The sequence below is a fragment of the Oreochromis niloticus genome, linkage group LG10, assembly GCF_001858045.2.
Source record: "Oreochromis niloticus isolate F11D_XX linkage group LG10, O_niloticus_UMD_NMBU, whole genome shotgun sequence".
NCBI lineage: Eukaryota > Metazoa > Chordata > Actinopteri > Cichliformes > Cichlidae > Oreochromis > Oreochromis niloticus.
Window position 1 is genome coordinate 33,393,458 of NC_031975.2, and position 19,316 is coordinate 33,412,773.

At 43.5% G+C, this 19,316-nt stretch overlaps 1 protein-coding gene across 3 annotated transcripts; it reads left to right on the forward strand.

Annotated features, from left to right (window-relative positions):
- Positions 1–765: 765 nt before the first annotated feature.
- Positions 766–18,912, forward strand: LOC100711881 (dachshund homolog 2). 3 transcript variants are annotated; one of them, XM_013265223.3, is made up of 12 exons: positions 766–1,298; positions 6,707–6,816; positions 12,302–12,430; positions 12,513–12,647; positions 12,735–12,889; positions 13,003–13,141; positions 13,298–13,339; positions 13,834–13,991; positions 14,255–14,420; positions 14,540–14,659; positions 16,030–16,089; positions 18,231–18,912. In XM_013265223.3, exons 1-12 carry the CDS (start codon positions 871–873, stop codon positions 18,266–18,268), a joined length of 1,680 nt encoding a protein of 559 aa, XP_013120677.1. In that variant the 5' UTR covers positions 766–870; the 3' UTR covers positions 18,269–18,912. The 3 variants fall into 3 exon arrangements, with proteins under 3 accessions (XP_013120677.1, XP_005461821.1, XP_013120678.1); XM_005461764.4 differs by having other exon boundaries at positions 768–1,298; positions 14,255–14,402; XM_013265224.3 differs by having other exon boundaries at positions 768–1,298; positions 12,516–12,647.
- The last annotated feature ends 404 nt before the right edge of the window (positions 18,913–19,316 follow it).

The following is a 19,316-nucleotide window of genomic DNA, read 5'->3' on the forward strand; positions in this document are numbered from 1 at the left end:
CTATCCAGTTTAGATGGTTGATGAAAACAAATGTCACTCTAACATCGTTAAAAAAACTGGATTCTAATATTCAGACACGTGTGCTAAACACAGGACCAAATGTTCAGAAACCCAAAGGTTTTGGAAAGTTCTCGATATAACTGCAGACATTACCAGTGTTCAGCTGATTCCATGTCCTAAACCACAGGTGTCCAACTCCAGGCCTCGAGGGCCGGTGTCCTGCAGGTTTTACATGTGTTCTTTATCCAACACAGCTGATTCAAATGGTTAAATTACCTCCTTGATGTGTCGTGAAGTTCTCCAGAGGCTGTGCTGACCCAGGGTGAGATCTAAAACCTGGAGGACACCGGCCCTCAAGGCCTGGAGTTCCTCACGCCTGTAAACGATGTATCTCAGGGCAAAGTTCACCAAAAAACACAAGCTACTGCTTTTACATGCAAAATACTGCAAAGCCTTTTATATGGGTATGATGCACAGCTGTGTGTGTGTGTGTGTGTGTGTGTGTGTGTGTGTGCCTACATGCATGTATTATTTTTTTGTGTTAAAACATCAATAAATAAATAAAAAATAAATAAATGTAAAAAGTCGAAAACAATCAAAGTGAACAATAATGAGTCACGTGCTCGATAAACCTCAGACTCACCTGTCTATCATTCACCTGTCAGAGTCACAGCCCAGAAGCCCCGCCCCTGGGAGCGCTGTCCTCAGCCAATGGGAGTCTTGTCCGTCTGTGGCGCCCGCGTGTGATTGGCTGGATCCTGATTGGCTGTTGGCTGCAGAGAGGCGGGGCTAGAGCGGAGTGGAGTCAGCGTGAAGGGCTGCACGCGGACAGACGCGCGCGGGCGGCGGATCAAAAACAAAGTATCGGAAATGGCGGGCTCCTCCACCCGGACCTCCAGCCCTCACGCCGACCCTGTGCTCCACTCCGACCCGCCTCACAGCGCTTCTGTCCTGGCCGGCTCCCCGCGGCTGCCCGACGCGCTCCGGAGCGGCAGTGTCGCGCACGCGGACTGCCGGATGGTGGACGTGCACGGCGTGCAGGTGGCGTCGTTCACGGTGGACGGCGCGGAGCTGGTGTGCCTGCCGCAGGTGTTCCAGCTGTTCCTGAAGCACCTGGTGGGGGGGCTGCACACCGTGTACACCAAGCTGAAGCGCCTGCGCATCAGCCCCGTGGTCTGCACCGTGGAGCAGGTGCGTGTGCTGCGCGGGCTCGGAGCCATCCAGCCCGGAGTGAACCGATGCAAGCTCATCAGCAGACCCGACTTCGAGACGCTGTACCAGGACTGCACCTGCGCCAGGTGAGCCGGAGCCGGGGCCGGAGGGGTGGGGGGCTGTCAGAGTGTTTATTAAAACACAAACACAGCTGGAGTTTTGTTTACTTCATTTATTTTATTTTATTTTATTTGAGGTGTTCTGACACCGGAAACGATCAGCGCGTTTAATCAATAACTTTAAATAAAGTGACTGTGATTGAGCTGCAGGTGAGCACGTGATGAAATCAGCTGTTATTGATTGTTGATATTTTTCTGGTGTTTGATCAGGATTCATTCAATCAAACGTCATCCATGACTGATCGATAGTTTGATCAGATCAATACTGAATCATGAAATCTTTTACAAACTGAGTGATCAGATTATTGATAAAATTGCGTGTGTGTGTGTGTGTGTGTGTGTGTGTGTTTTAAATGAACCAGCAGCAGAAACCTGCCAGCCTTTATCGATACGCGATAAAAAACTGAACCTATCTGAAGCTGTTCCATGGACTCATCCTCGTCTTCATGTGTTGAACTCTCACGTTTCATTCATTAATGAATGCAGCCAATTATCGATCAGGTTTCATTATGTGTTTACTTACAGAGAATAATCAATAAAAACTCTAATAATTAATAATAAATCTGTTTCTGTTCAAAATAAAAATCCAGAAGATTCATTTTAAAAATGACTTTTATTCCCTCCTGTTTTTAACACGAGGCTGACGGTCGATTGTGTCGCTGTGTGCGCGCGCGCTGAGTGTGTGTGTATGTTTTCATGCGGTTTAAAGTGACAGGTATAAAATCAGCTGTTTTTTGTTTACATTCTCACATCTTATAACTCATTGATTGATTGATTGATATAGATTAATTACCGTGCTGTTTTTGTTTACGTGGATGAAGATTAGTAACTAAGAGACTCAAAGTGATTGACAGCGGATCAATAATCATAATCAATTAATTCCGTTCTGCTTCCATCTTCGTCTAATAAAAACCTTTCAGCACATCATTGATCAGTGGAGAATTTGACAAGCAGCATGATCAATAACGGTGGTCAGCAGCAGCCTCTTCCATCAGATGGACAGTTTGATCCAAGAATCAATAAACGAGCTCAGAGAGAAACGTCTGATCGATTATATTCAGCTGATTGATCCAAACACACCACAGTCACAGAGCCGATCACAGTGATCGGGTCAGTAATGATGTCATCAGCATGTGTGTGATATTGGACGAACATGCTGCCAAAACACAACTTGAAGCGCGCGCGCACACACACACACACACACACACACACACACGTTGGTCTTTCTGCCTGTATGTGGACCGTCATTACCATTAGGGGTCGTGTCACCCTGAGCCTTTTGGGGACGTGGGCTGTGATCTATATCCTGTTATGACGTCATCAGTCTGTGTTTAATATGATGATCCCTGCAGGTCCAAAGACGTCACTGTGCCCTGTACTTTTTAATCTTTAACGCCCTCCACTCAGTGAATCTTTGGTCGCTGCTGTTCGTCCTGTGGTAAAACAAAGAAGACACAAATGTGTTTGATAGCTTAGAGGCGTGTTTTTGATTTTGTTTGGCAGGCTGGGGAACATATTTTTAAATTAAAATTAGGACTGCAGCCCATGAAGAGATCCACCAGCACGAGGGGACAGGTCTCCATTAAACAGAAATTAACTCAGTCCCCACAAGAACACAAAGACAAGTTCACAGAAACACAAAGCTTCTGTGTGTGTGTGTGTGTGTGTGTGTGTGTGTGTGTGCGCGCGCATGCGTGTTTATTGATGAGGATATTCATAGAAATACAGACTTTATTATTGCAGCAGCCGTTTCCTGACTGCAGTCATCACAGCTGGAACATCAGCCTGTAGCAGGACAGTGTTAATGTTATTAGTCCTTTATTTATCCAGGTAAAAATCTCATTTCCAAGAGAGACCTGGGATCATGGCAACAAAAGTCAAAAATACATGTACCACATCAGTACATCTAAAACAAATACAATATCTCGTACAAACATGTGAAAAATATACAGTAACAGATCAATTTAGAGTGACATTAAAAACAACACACTGAGTAAAACAGTGACATCACACATGCTCCATCAGTATGTATCATCACGTTGGACCTGCTTCACTCCATAAATGTACGAGTTAGAACAGGAAACAAAGCGTTCGTGGTTTTTGCACTTTAGCGCTCATGTTTGTAGCTTTAGCTGAGATGCACTCAGTGGGCGCTCGCAGGTCGAGTTTTACCTTCACTTATGACATTTTGATTTTGATTCATCTTCTGTGTGTAACCAAAGACTCCAACACACAATGTGCACAGGAAACAAGACAAAAACGTAAAAGATGTCAACTTTAAAACTGCATGGAACACAGAAACTGAACAATTAGAGACAAAAATACTGAAAAGACACAAAAACTACAAAAAAAATAAAATAAAAACAAGGACGAATGTCACATATGTAAGCTGTCTGATGCATTATCAGGACACAAACCTGAACCCTCAAACACACACACACACTTCTTTGCAGTGTGTTTCTGCAGTTTGGTGGTTCACTGTTTTCAGAAGTAACTGCACTGGTCTCACTGGGTTAAACTGGGTTCACTGTGTGTGCACATAAAGGATCTCTTGTCCCAGTTTAATTAAGTGTAGAAAGCCCAAACACACACACACACAGTCTTCCTGAGGAATTTAATTTACTCTGTGTGTGGGCGGGTTCTGTCAGAGCTGTCAATCAAACCCTGACCTGTGGGTACCCCCAGGACTGTGTGTGTGTGACCTGATAATGCATCATACAGCTTTGGTCCCCTCAAGGTCAGTGAGACAAACATGTGTGTTCACAACAAGCTGAAGTGGACACACTGGGACCTTAAAATTAGGGGTGGGTTTTAATAATCGATTCATCGATTAAAATCGATTCTGGCTTGGATAACGTGAAATCGATTCATTAAAATCCTGAATCGATTTTTTAATATAAATTTATTTTGCCCGAAACGCCAGAATCTCAGGTGAAACCTCACAAAATTTCAACAACCAACAAACAGCTAAGACAGTAAATGAGAGCAGGTACACTGATTCTGCACAAGGACGTAAACACACAGCGCGACCCGCGGATCAGAATCAGTGAGATGTCGCCTTTCTCACCCGACGGGCGCTGCAGCTTTAAGCGGCTGCGCGCGCTCCGCGGACGGCAATCACTTTCTGGCAGACAATCACTTTTTGGCACCACAACTGCACGGACACGGTCGGGGCTGAAAGCCGACAGCTCGCTGATTCTGATGTTTCGGCGGGTCCGCGCTTTGTGTTCACGCCCTTTTTGCGCTGATTCTAAAGCTGTTAGTTTGATCTCTCTCCAAACAATATTGACCGAACCAGCAGCAAAAGAAGATCCAAACTACGCTTCACATAAACATCGTCATGAAATCACTCTGACTTTTACTGTTTTGCTTCACCCACGATAAAAATCACACGTCATGCACAGCTCTCTCTCTCTCTCTCTCTCTCTCTCTCTCTGTACTTCAAGAACGTCTAAAAATCGTCTAAAAATCTGTTTTCTGCATTATTCGCTTGCTTGTTACGCACAACTCTACTGTTGTTTACAGCGCTGTCCGCCGCTGTTTTTTTTTTTTCCGTTTTACATACTTCCGAAAAGAAAACCTAATTTTTGCCGTTCAATACTGAACAAATTTAAACTTTTTAAAATTATGCAAAATGCAAAACGCTTAGTGTCTCTAATAAAACCGCTGTAACGTCAGAGGTAACGTTCATATGTTGATTAATGGTTTTCTTTCGTTTTTGATGTACTGCAGAATATTTTTATAAAATCCCAGGCCAGGAAAACCACCTTCATGTTTTTCTGTGTTTTATCTTCAGCTACTTTGACACAAAGGCATCTGCTGTGACGCTCACACCTTTGATAAAGTCAAGTGTCAGCTTCCTTTTTATAGATACAAAAATATGTAAATGTACTGATCTGAGTTATAATATTTCTGACTGTCAAAATTTCCCAGATTTAAATCAAATTTAATCGAATCGTGGATCGAATCGATTCTAGAAATCAGTGACGATACCCAGCCCTACTTAAAATACATGTAAAGTAATCTGATTACTCTGACATCCCCCATCACCTGCTGCTGACCTTCTACCGCTCGTCCATTGAGAGCCTGCTAACCTACTGCATCACGGTATGGTACGGCAGCTGCACCAAGGCGGATAGAGTGAGGCTTCAGTGTGGTCAAGACAGCACAAAAGATCATCGGCTGCCCTCTCCCCTCCCTGATGGACATTTATTCCTCCCGCTGCCTCAGCAGAGCAGCAAACATCACCAAGGACAGCTCCCACCCTGGCTTCAACATGTTCAGCCTGCTTCCCTCAGGGCAGCGCTGCAGGTGCATCAACACTAAAACCCACAGACTCAAAAACAGTTTCTTCCCCAAAGCGATAACCACCCTGAACTCACACATGCACCGATAACACAGCCCCCCACTTCCCACTTCCTCTATGGACCACCACTATTTATACCAATTCTATGTGCAATAACTGTATATACATAAACACTATTTATACCAATTCCATGTGCAATAACTCAACTGTACATACATAACACTATTTATTACATATTGTTTACGGTTTGTAAATTGTACATTTTATATATATATACATCTTCTTCCCTATGTTAATACTGTCCATATGTATATAGCGCTGCAGAACTGTACCCCCCCCCAACATGTTTACACTGAGTAGGAGATGCTCTGTATCTCATTGTACAGCTGTATAATGACAATAAAGGCATTCTATTCTATTCTATTCTATTCAGTTCTGCTTGTGTGGTATTATTATTATCACTGAGATCCTTTAAATGATTTTTCCTTTATTTGGAAACTAAAGGATATTTTCTGTACTCTTGTTTTTTTATCAGCCCATTGTTTTAAGTTTGGCTCATTATTATTATGTGTATTATTTTTTTTATTCCTACTCTTGTATTTGTAGTGACTGTGTTGTCATTATTATTGTTCTCTGTCATTGTTTGAGGTTTTCTGTCACCTTTGATTTAATCCTTTATCTTCGCTGTTTTATTTTCCGTATTCATTCTCACTGCACCGATTCCCGCCTCACTTCCTGTTCAGCTGTGAAATACAACAACAGGTAATCAAGCGGCTCTGGTGTTTGTTTCCTGTCAGTAACATTGGTTCCGCCCCTCTGTCTGAGCCGCGCGGTGCTTCTCTGAAAGTCTTCCCCGGGGACGATGAACGGCCTCCAGGGTCGACATCAAACACATTCATTCATGAAGCTAAAACATGACGTTAACCTGGAATACTGAAAGTGAGAGAAAGATAGGCCAGCGCTCATTAATTATTCACAGTTGTTACTTAAGGTGGAATCTATTAAGTCGGTCGGCAGCCTTCTTTAAAGGAACGTCCTGCTGAGTTACTAATGTCTTCATCTCTCTCAGCTCTCGTCCAGGTCGGCCTCCTAAGAGAACACCGGGCGTGGCCTCCATGACTGATGGCTCCAGGCTCCTCCCACGCAGTCTGCTAAGCCCCACCCTGCTGTCTCAGACAGGTGAGTGAGACAAACTGTTACACTGCAGGAGGGAGGGATCAAGTAAGTCAGAAACACAGGACACAGAGATGTGACAGGTCTAATCAGGAAAAGTTTATTCAGCAAGGCGGACAGCAGGAATAAAAAAAAAACAAAAAAAACAACAACAACAAAAAACACACATCTGTGCTAAAATTCCACAGGAGTAGATAAACACAATTCTAACAAAACTATACAATGTTCTTTGTCTACTAAAATACCCTAAGGCAGCGGTCCCCAACCCCCGGCCCACGGACCGGTATCAGTCTGTGAGTCGTTTGGTACCGGGCCGCCAGAGTTGAGGCTCGGGTGTGAAAATGATGGTTTTCAGGGTTTTTATCGTTAACTCGGTTTCCCTGGGTGTTTCCTGTGTTAGTTGTTTGTCTTATTGGGGGCAGAGAGGAGGATGTTACTCTCAATGTTGTTGGCGCATTTCAGGAGGACACTGCTAATAGAGTTGCACAGCTACACAGTGAATTCGCGTTTATTATTATATTTACAAAATACCACAGATTTTTGCCTTGGTCGTATCGTTTTATTTTGTTGTATTTGTCCGCCACACCTTAAAGGCCGGCCTGTGAAAATATTCTCTGACATTAAACCGTCTGTGGCACAAAAAGTTTGGGGACCGCTAGGACTGTGCGATATGACCAAAATCTCATATCCCGATATTAAGACATCTATCGTCCGATAACGATATAAATCACAAAAATTTAACATTTTCTGTAAATTCTGTGAATGTCGGGCAGCTCGACTTGTGTGAAGTGTTTCCAGCTGGGCGTCGCGTACCTGGAGTCGAGTGTTTTAACCGATGCATTAAAGGATGCATTTTTAGACATAAGTTGTAACGGCCGCTGTTTTCTTTGCATTTATTACACGGCGTGCTGCGGGGAAAAGCCTGTTCTAACGTTTGAGTCTAAGGTTTATTTTTTTACTTTTTACTTTTTTGCTTCTCATCCATAAACACTCTGCATCTTTCATGTGATTCAGTTTATTTTGAAAAGTCTCAACAGGATCTTGAGCTTTATTGTGAAAGGTTTATGTGGAAAATAAACAAGTCATTGTTGCTAACAACAACGCATAAAAACAGGCGCTTGTCCGTCTGTAGTGTGGTTATATCAAATATAAGAGAAAGAGAGAACTTTAAGAAATTCATATAGCCGCTACAGTGACCATCAAAACGGTGAAAAAATATTGCCGTAAACAGTTTATTTTGCGACACCACGAAACAAACAATAGCGTAAAATGAAACAATAGATGTTTTTATATCGTCATTCAATATATATCGTTATATCGAACAGCCCTAGGGACCGCTACCCCTAAGGTATAGACAGTGGATTAACACAATGCCATATAAAAACACTAAAAACATGCGATACAAACATCAGAATAATATAATTCAAATAAAAACAACACAAATAAACACTGAAGTCAGAATAAAACCAATTATAAAAGACAAATACAAATTTCCACTATGTGGATGTACATATGTGGATGTGTATGGCTCACTTTACCATAAATTGTTTCTTCACTCAGTGAAATGATGGTTAAGCTTCAGCAGCAGTTGGCTCTCGAGGTTCTTGCTGTGAAGTTGTGACCGTTTGGCAGTGAACAGCTGTATTGACTTTGACTGACAGCTTCTTGATGTGAGGAAAGCTACCCAATAGATCCACACCTCCAGTGAATGGACATGAAAGGTACCTCTCCAGCTCCCCTGCTTCTGGATTTCCTGACTCCATGGATCCAAAGTCATCTTCATCAGATTGGCTGCTGTTTGTGCTGACCTCACCCAACTCTGTGTCTAGGTGGTGTCTGATGAAGGTCAGACCTGTGGAAAGATGTATGGTTAGGTCTGTGCATTAATGTGCTGTATAGACTGCTGAGCTGCTGATGCTTGGCATTAAATTTTTTATCACACAAGATGGGTTTTTTTCTAACTTTTGTCAGCTTTTCTTTTCCTAACTAACAGTATAATCCCAAATCACAGTAACAAGAAAAGTCAATATAAGTCAAAATCTAGTGGCTCACAATTTAATGGATAACATGCATATTTACCAGATTTTAAGATGCTCTCCTCTGTCGTCCATGATGTTCTAAATCTTGGTAGAAGCATTGCAGCTGCAATCAGCTCAGGGTCTTTCATTATTTCTCCAAAATGTTTCCGGATCCCATCCCGCCTCGCATCAACAAGAGGTCTACACATTTTGCAAGATGACTCCAGCAACTGGTAAAGTGTTGGCAGCAAGAAGCCCATGTGCACAGATGATTCCCCTTGGAGGATATTAAGGCCCATGGCAACGGGCTTCATCACAGCAGTGTAACTCAACCAAAAATCCCATTTCAGCAGGATTGAACCTGAAAAAGGTGTAAAAACAGAAATAAGTCATAGCCATTTCTACAGCAATGTAATAACTGTGCACTGTCTGTAAAATTTGCAAATAATTGCAAAATAAGACAGTAAAACTAGAAGTAATATTTACATTTTTCAGTCTCAGTCAAAGTCACTTAAAAAAAGGGTGGATTCACACATTAGTTTCAATTGAATATTTAAAAACAAGTTCCATCAACTTACATCTTTAGCTTTAATGCCGTGCAAACATTGCGGATTGCTTTCTCTCCTTGCTCTTTATGAATGTGCACAAGTCTTTCCACAGCAAGGAACAGGGAGCTCCAACGAGTCTGATAGGGTCGAAGAAACTGCAACTTGCACTCACGTTCCACTGTTTCATAAGCCATGATGGACCTGCTGGTTTTATTCCACAGAGCATGACATTTTGCAAAAGCAGACTGAGACAGTCTCTTGTATGTATCATTGGCTTCCGCAGCACTAGCATCAACTGTTGATATAAGGTGGAGTAGATGACATGCACACTTTGGTGCCCTGGAAGCTGGTACTCCAGACCTGTGTTGTCATCCAAAACAGCAAACACATCTTGATACTCCACCTCTAACTCACTGTCTTCTTCTGCATCATCAAGGATGGACCCACCATCCTCCTGCCAATTGGTTGTTTCTTCCTCTATCTAACTAGCACAAAAAACATTTTTCACCACCAAATTCAGTTAAGTGGGCCGTTCAGTGAGTGGATTCCAGTTCGTTTCCTATGGCAGTCACTTTTGTCCGGGAACACCACAGGTGTAACAAGGTTGATTAAAACACTCAAAATTCAATGAAAGAGGTGATCATCACTTTTATATGTTCAAGTGCATGTGGAGGATATCGTGAGGCAATCAGATGTAAAACACAATATGAGCGCTTTAAGTTGTGAATCGCATAGATTTGACCCGAAGACGACAGGAAGGGAGGAGAAGCAAAGTCGTGCCTACATTACATGAGTTTCCACTAAACAAAAATAAAATAATTCCAGATTAAGTTCAAAACAAGAACGTATGCAAGGCTTAGCAGTACTAGTCAATAGATTCTCCTTCAAAAAAAAAAATGTTTAGCTTTTCCTCTTTATAAACTTCTTCACCTTATAACTGTACTTCTCTGAAGCAAGAGTCAGGACAAAAAAGAAAAATATTATAACGGCTTAATTACTAATGTCGTTTGTAGGAGAAAGGAAGTGATGAATGCTACCAATCTCCGACCGGTATCCCCATGTAATATCTGTGTTGTATGTGTAAGGTCGGGGGGGTCCCATTTCACTGCAGGGCAACCTGCATGTGACGAATAAAGCTTTGATTGATTGATTGATTGATTGATTGATTGATTGATTGATTGATTCTGGATATGCACAATTTTTTAAAATTGTGGCACACCGAATGAAATTATTAGGTCATTAGCAAGACTCTATAGTACATGACTGCATGTTGAGGTGGCAATTCAGCCATTTAATTTGTGTGTGTTGGATTATGGACACATCAGAAAGGTGCAGTACAAGGAATCAAGCTCAACACAGCGGCTGTAAGACTGACATCCACTTAACAACAGCTAAAAAAGAAATTTAGAGCAAACTTACCGCAACGTTTCCTCAGGTTAGATGTTGAGTTTTTGTACGCTGAGATGTTGGTTTGCTTCTCACACAGAAGACATCGCATTATATAGCTGTGCTTTTGTACTCCTTTAAAGTGAAACATGCTTTGCATATGCGGCCAAGGGTGTTTGTCCTCTTCAGTGTTAGCGGAGGTTTAGGGTTAGTTCCATCTTTGTAAGTTTGAAAGGCTTGGGCTGCTCGGTCCGCCATTTTATATCTGGTCATGTTACCGCATGGCTACGTCTGATTGGTGAAACAGTTACCGGTAGCTCCAGTTTCGGCATGATCCATTATTAGTCGTATTATCCAATGTGTGAGATTTGCCGAATGTAGTGGAGTAAAAGTACTTTTTTTTTTTTCAAAAACGTACTCAAGTAAATGTAACAGAGTAAATGTAACAGAGTAAATGTAACTCGTTACTACCCACCTCTGCTTGTGGGGACCAACAGTCCTTATGGGGACCAAGTGCCGTCCCCACGAGTTTGAAGACATGATTGAGACTCAGAATGTGGTTTTAGTGTCAGGGTTACAGTTAGGCTCAGGGTTACGCTCAGGGTTTGGCATTCATATTAGATGGTTAGGGTAAGTCACTTTGATGATCTCGTCCTGTTTGTCGTCTACATCGTGTGCAGTGAAGGAGGAACAGCTGTTTCCTGTTGCTCAGCAACCGCACGGTCTGTCTGCAGGACACAAAGTGTGTGTGAGTGTGTTTTCATTAAGCTGTCAGGTGTGTCTGCCGTGACAGACGTGAAAGGGTAAGCAGTTAGGGAAAGCTGCTTACCCTGTCTGTCACTTCCTGCACCAGCATCTCCTTCCTGCTGAATGTTCTTCCACAATAAGAGCAGGTGTTTTACTTCAATAGTGATAGAACAGGAGAACTCGAGGTCAGTTTGCTGCTCTGTGATGACACACACACACGCTCGAGTCTTATCCCAGCTGATCGAGGTTTTTCCTCACTTCAAGTCTTTGTGCTAAGCTAGGCTAATCACCCATCGCTGTCAGTCTCACAGAACAAAAGGATCAAACTTTCTTTGTTTTTGTTCATTTAACAAGTCACAGGGAGGCCGACCGCTCGTTAGCAGCGGCAGGATTCCCTTGTTAATACTAATTGAATTCATTAGTGCAGCCAGTTAACTGGGCCAAGTGGCTGCAGGAAGCAATAGATGGTCGAGAGACACCAGCAGTCACTGGAGACTTTCAGGCTGGTGGGGTTGTTAATTATTGATCAGTCAGCAACTTCCTGAAAACAGTTACCTTCATCACCACCTCCTCCTCTCTAGGAAGAAAAAAGCTTTCATGAACAACAAAGACGATTCAGTCTCACTCTGATTTCTGAAGGACTGAACGGATTCTTCACATCATCATCATCATCTCCTCCACAAATCTCATCAAACATTTACGGCAAAAACAATCCAAACCCTTCTTATGTGAGTGCAGTGGCGCCCCCTTCAGGACACACTCTACCATCACTCTTTGTTCCCCTGTCTGCAGGGCTCACAGCGGCAGCAGCGATGGCCGAGGTTCTGAGGCTCCAGAAGATGCGGATGATGATGCGTTTCCATGGCAGCAGTGTTCAGCAGCGACATCACATCAGAGCCGAGTCGGAGAACGAGGACACGGGTTCGATTCCATCAGTTTGTTCCAATCTGAACCTAGAGCAAATCAAAGGGCAGCACCAAAGTCTAAACCTTTGTTCCCTCAGCAGGAGGCAGCGAAGCATCCTGGGAAAAGGAGCAGCAGCTCCTCTCTCCTCCCCCCTCAGTTGTAGCGCCTTCTGCTGGTTCGACATCCCTACACTTCAAAACTTTGCAGCAGCAGAGCTCGCTGTTAGCCAACCGTGAGTCACCGCTCTCTTCTCATTGGACGCCTGGTCATTGTTAGCTTAGCGTCACAGCACATAACTATCTGTATCCGCCCTCCTCAGGCCTGTCAGACCTTCCTTTTATGGTTATGCCACATCCCATCCTCCCTGTGGGCTTGCCTCCTGCCAATGTTGCTATGACGATGAATCAGATGAGTCAGCTCAGTGATTTAGCAAACATGGCCGTTGTGTCACAGGTCCACACAGAAGAGAGCAAGGTAACGGCTAGCAGCAGCAAAACTACCAGAGCTAATGCCAAAAGAGCCAATGCTAAAGGGGCTAATGCTAGCAGTGTTAATATTACCAGCACTAATGCTAACCGTGTGTTCAGGAGTCTCCTTTAGGTAGCCCCTCCCCCACTCCCAGCGATGATGAGCTCCACCCACAGGCACCGACCAGCCAATCGCCTTCTAGGGCATCTTCATCATCGTCATCATCACCCCTTCCTCCAGCACACACACCAGATCTGGGTAACCACTCACAGTATCTAAAATATGACAGCTTTGCTCTTTGTCCCCTAAAAGTCCCCGAAATGTGATTGTAACAGTATGTCCCCACAATACTTCTAAACGAGAACACATGCACACAGTCACTGATCTGCATGTTTTCATGTGTTCACTCTACAGATGGGGAGCCAGGAAGCATTAAACAGGCTTTGAAAGAAAAAGGTGTGTGTATGTGTGTGTGTGTGTGTGTGTGTGTGTGTGTGTGTACATGAACGGTAACGGGTCCTGAGATGTTTGAATACAGACTCCAGCCCGTCTGATATTTACGCCTCTGAGTCTGTGGCCCTGGTTCAGCTTCATCCTCGGCTCATCCGTCAGACTCAGTTTAAAGGAAGAGTGCATGTGTAACTCAGAGCAGGATAACATGCAGATAATGGAAATGACCTTAGCTTCAGCTTGTAGATCATTACATCATTAGCCATCATTTTTTTTAGTATGAAAACATCAAAGTCAGCAGAAGCTGTGATTCGCCCTCTGCTGCTGGTATCAGCAGTGACCTGAGCTAATCTAAGACACGCCAGTGTAGCGACAGTGATGGTTCTCCTGTGGAGATCATGTAAGACAGCAGTGAGAACAGATGATGACGTAGAACATTAAAGTACAATAAAGTCCAGATGTTTTTATTTTTGTTTAAGCTTTTTTTCTCCTACCTGCAGAGGACAGCCTGCTGTCCCTCCCCCTCATCAAACCAACCTATGACAAGCTGGCACTCACCTCCCAGTCACTGTCAATCAAACACACAAACCCCACCTTTGCTCCGTTCCTATTCGCTGAGGGTCTGTCATCAATGGAGACGCTGCTGACCAACGTACAGGTGACAGACAGAGATGATGGAGGTGAAATATTCATGTAGAGACATCAATGCAGCTCATGAGGAGGCAGGAATGTTGGCCATCAAATCAAAAAGCAGAGACTAGAATATTTAAAATTGAGCAAAAAAACATGTGAAATCAATACAAGGTTACATGACGAGGATGTGGGAACTCGGGAATCTGAGACATGTTCATGTGGAGAATTTAAAATACTGTGAGGGAACATCAGAGATGCAGAGATGAAAAGTACCTGTGTGTTTCTCAGGGTCTCCTGAAGGTGGCGGTGGAGAGCGCTCGCTCTCAGGACAAACAGAACCAGCAGGAGAGGAAAGAGTTAAAACTGGAGCTGGAGAGAGAGAGGGACGCCCGACAGACGCTGCAGAGACAGCTGAGCTCCGAGCTGCACACCAGAGGTGAGACGGGCCACACAGGTGAGACAGGTGTAACAGGTCAGAGGTCAGACAGGTGAGCTCTGAGCTAATGGACTAGAGGTGAGTCAGGTGAGAGCTGTTGACATTACCTGTCCTCTTTGTCTCGTCTTCCTCATTAGTGTCAATCCAGCGGAGGCTGAAGAAGGAGAAGAAGGCAAAGAGGAAGCTGCAGGAGGCGCTGGAGTCGAGGAGGAGAGAGCAGGTGGAGCGAGCGCTCAAACACTCGGACGGCCTCACAGGTGAACAGTACTGTGAAATGTGCTGGTCGGCTCTTCTTCACGTGTTGCTGTGTGATTTCTACATTCATGTTTTCGTCATGAAATCATCGTTTATGACTGATGGTCTTTGTAATAATTATAATTCACATGTTTCATCAGTTTACATGAACTTCAGCTCATTTCTACATTATTGACTCTTATCGTATTTACATTAACACGACGTCTTTATTTATTTATTATTTCACCTGTTATTTCTGTCGTGGTCTCTGATGCTTAAATCATTGCTTTGTTTTCATTTATACATTTGTGTGGTAGCTCCATCACAGTACTGCTGTAAAACAGCTGCTGCATTTATTTATTTTCTTTGTTTTGAGTGTGAGCGATGGTCAATGATAACATCGCTGTCACTCACTTCCTGTCCTTGACTTCCTGTCCTTGGGGGTGTCCAAATTCATGGGCTGCATCCTCCTGAGGACGCATTTGTAGACCGATTACATCACAGCGACGCGCCGAAGGCTGTCCAAATTCGTCGACTCCTCCGAATGCAGCCGACAAATGCGTCCTCCTTTTCCCCGAATTTGAAGGATGGGTCGGGTGTGTCCTTCGTGGCCCACCATATCCCAGAATTCATAGTGTGGCCCAGCCAATTTCAGTTTCCAACAATGGCGGCCGCTACTTAGTTTTAATATTACTCTTATTAATCTTTCTGGGTCACAAAATAAACTTTTAACATATTTTCAGGCGAGAATGTAGCTGTGTAAACTTCAAATATCTGCTCGGTTTATCAAGGTATCGCATATTTGCAAAAGTGCTCCGACATTTTCAGAGACGTCTGTTACCCACCAGCTCGATAGCTGACCGGGGTGAGAACTCCCAGCTCATCATTTTCTAACCCCCCGCGGTCTTTCACTACTCAGATTAAACGTGATATATAAGTCAATGTTATTGTTTGGCTTTTTTTCAGTGTTTTATTTGTTCGTGAGTAAATCGGTTTGGCTGAGATTAAAATTATTAGATTAGATAAAATAAAACTTTATTAATCCCCCGGGTGGTTTTCACACAGCTGAATAAACGTCAAACAGAAAACTGATTAAACAGAAGTGTGAGATGGTCGAGTTTGCTCCTATATATTTTAGTTTAACTCCTATATATTAACTCTATAACTCCTGTTATATTTTACATAGCAAGGAGCAGACGGCCGAGTTTATTAAACTCCACCCACACAGCGGTGACACAGATCTGAAAGCTAGACCGTCCAATTTCACAGCTGTTTACTTCCGACCTTCTTGGTCTTCGGAGGACACGGCCCATGTAGACCGCGAAGGTCGGGTCCTCAGGAGGGTGCAGCCTATGAATTTGGACACCCCTCTTGACTTCCTGTTGGTTTTCAGATGCCGTGACTCCGGAGAGCGAGCTGGAGAACACCCATCAGGAGAACGCTGCAGCTCACGGTAACAAAGCACGTCGCGCCAGCTTCCTCCACACAGACGCCATAATAACTGAGAGTAGTACTGTCTCTGACTCACAGCTCAGAGACAGTACTACACACTCAGTACTGCAGTACATGCAGTACTGAGTGTGTTAGTGACCACAGGTGTATCAGCGGTCCGTCACACTCGTTATTTCTTTATCTTTGAAATATCTGAATGTTGTAGTTTTTCTCCCTCTGCTGTTTAAACTCAGCTGTTGGTGTTTTGGACTCTGTGACAGAAACAAACTGATCAGCAAACAGACGAATGTTTACAAGCTTCAGTGCGTTTAGGTCAGTTAGGGTGAAGCCGTGATCAGACCACTGCAGACGCTGATGTTCGTACCTGCTGCTCTGACCTCACCTGGGCTGTGTCCCAATCCAGCAACCGCACGCTTCGTAGTGCGCATTTGGAGACCGATTACGCCACAGCAACTAGACGAAGGGTGTCCCAATTCGAAGTCTACTGCAAATGCGGTCGACAAATGCGCATTTCCCCAAATTTGAAGGCTGGGTCCGGAGTAGACTTCGTGGCTCCACATATCCCAGGATTCCTAGCGCGGCGGTGGGTGTGGATAAGGGAGCGGCCGAAGAGTAAACTTTTAAAAGTAAGTCCTGAATATGATGTCACTTATTTATGTGCAAATGTTGAATAATGAAGAACATTAAAACATTACTGTTGGCCACATGTCAGGAAAGTTATGTGACATTAGTGATGTTTGTACTAACTTGGTTTTAAAGCCTCTACTTTAAAATATATGTGCCATCCAATAGTTGACGATTTTATGGATAATTAAAGTCAGTCATATATCCACAAACACAACAAGCTGAAAGTCAGTGATGCTGCTCGGTTTGCAGTCCTGAATATGACGGCACAAGCAGGATTCACTGCACTGTTAATGTTAGCTATGTTATATTGCTGCCTCTGTTCGGTGGTGTCGAGCCAAACGGACTTTAACGTGTGTTTGAACGAGCTGACGGTTCACTCGTTAAGCTGAAAGAAAGATGCTTTAATCACAGGAGTCACACATGTGTCCACTGGACCATCTGGGAACTCTTCTTGTTTAGCACTCGTAATAACACAAACACTAAATCCTCCTTCTCTTGTGCTGTTTTGTAGCAGTGTGTACACCTGAGACTGTCACCTGTCTGTCTGTCCTGCACTCTCTCTCTGTTTCTTTCTCTCTGATTGTGGAATAAAAGTATGAACATGTATTTATAAGTTACACTTGTGTTTGAATCCTGCAGCTTATCACACATTTGATTTCCATGTGTGACAACTGCAAGTGTCCAGAGTGAGGACAGACTGAGGGACCCACTGCTGCACATCATCTGTGAGGCTTTGCACCCCTGATGATCCACCAGGACAAACTCAGCAGTGTGTGAGGAAGAGTAGGAGGAAGAGCCAGCAGCAGCTGACAGATGGAGAGAATAGACAGACTGTTCCCTGTTTGTGAAGGACTGCTAGGAAAGTTTAAAATAACTAATTGTCTGTCCTGAATCAGTCTTATTAGGTAATGTTCAAATAATGTTATCATCCCAGTGTTTTCAGTGTGGGAGAAAGTACTCAGGGCCTTCAAGTTACACACTATGAAAGGCAGCAACAAGTTTCATATTCAGAAACCTAAAGTATGTATCAGCAGCAGAATGGAGCTAAAAATAAATGTTTGTTTCAGTTCTATGAAGCTTTGAGTATTTTGGATTAGTAGCACTGCTGTGTTTGTTGCATCATATTGCTGTAATTGTTTATATGCTTTATATATTCTGAGCTAAGTTGATCTATAGTGTTACATCATATTCTATAAGGATGTTATGTGTTTGTAGACTTTCTGCCCAGTTTGACCCATTTAGCAGAAGTCAGCCTGTTTAAGGCTCTGATATCTATTCTGTATGACTTAAAGCAGTTATGACATGCTCTGATTTTCTCACCCAATAAAGGAATATTTCATATATCAGTCTGATCTTCATTCTATCAGAAACAGTTATCACAGCTCGTACATTTTCTTTTTACACATATATGTAAGCATTGAGCCAAATTTAGTAATGCCAACATATTAAACATAGGAAGTGTCACACCATCGGTGTGACACTTCCTCTTTTTTTCTTCTTCTCTGTTTTTTGCAGAGCACCAAGTGTTCACCAAACCCCTGCTGCTCTTTTGAGACGCTCGCTGTGACAGAGAGGAGGAGGAGGAGAAGAAAAGACTCCCATCAGCCACCTGTCTGCTAATGGACAGAGCACAGAGGACACTGTGAAAGGGGCGGGGTTTCAGTTTGATGTCAATAGGTGAAATGTGACCTCACGAGGAAGCTCCGCCCCACTGGATCTGCTCCTGTGACTAATGTGGAACTGGGTGTGAACTGTTACCTGAAAGGGGCGGAGTCACAGCTGGACATGTCTGATGTTTGGAAAACTTTATTTAAACTTTGATGGTGACACAGGTGCGCTCCGGTCTTAACGAGCTTAACAAGGCAGCCGTCCCACTCTGCTGTCATTTATTCAACTTTATTTTGTTCACTGTTGTTTGTTTTTGGTTTCTATGAGTTAAAAAATATAAATGAATCAGTGACGAATCAGTTTTTTGTCATTAACCACACAGAGCCAGGAACTCTGCTTTTGTTTCACTGCAGGAAGCTGATGTTATTGATTATTGATTTTGGTCCGGAATGAGTCTTTGGCTGAAATGTTGTTTCTGATCCACCTGCTGCCGACCAATCACAGGGATTCCTCCTGCTCCTGCAGCCTGATTGGCTGTGTCAGCGTCTGTAACATTTTACCTTGATGAAATAAATGATGAATCTTCATAGCTGTCGTGTCCCTGCGTCCTGCTGTGACTGAAACACAGAACCAGCCCGGGTCAGCACTGACAGCCTCGTGGGTCCAAACGATGCTCCACAGAGAGGTGATGATGATGATGAAGGTCAGAGGGAGGATGATGAAGGAACACGCTCAAACAGCTCGCTTACCTGGAACCAATAACATGATTATAACTAAGAACACTAACTCTTATAGTGACCTTTGACCCTTGATTACCTCAGCTGCTGAACATGACGCGTGTTTGTTTTCCTGTTACAGACAAACCACGCTGCTTTTACAAACTCAGCATTTCCTGTTTGTCTCAAAGTAAAGGACCGCCATTCCACTTGAAGAAAAGCCTTTCAACTTTGCAGAGCCTTTATTTTGAAACCTTTTTGTGTCACCTGTAGTTAC

Excerpts from the sequence above, each read along its gene's own strand:
- LOC100711881 (XM_013265223.3), top strand. The coding sequence starts at position 871 with ATGGCGGGCTCCTCCACCCGGACCTCCAGCCCTCACGCCGACCCTGTG. Across the intron at positions 12,890-13,002 it reads TCCACACAGAAGAGAGCAAG|GAGTCTCCTTTAGGTAGCCC; the intron begins GTAACGGCTAGC and ends CCGTGTGTTCAG. Across the intron at positions 14,660-16,029 it reads ACACTCGGACGGCCTCACAG|ATGCCGTGACTCCGGAGAGC; the intron begins GTGAACAGTACT and ends GTTGGTTTTCAG.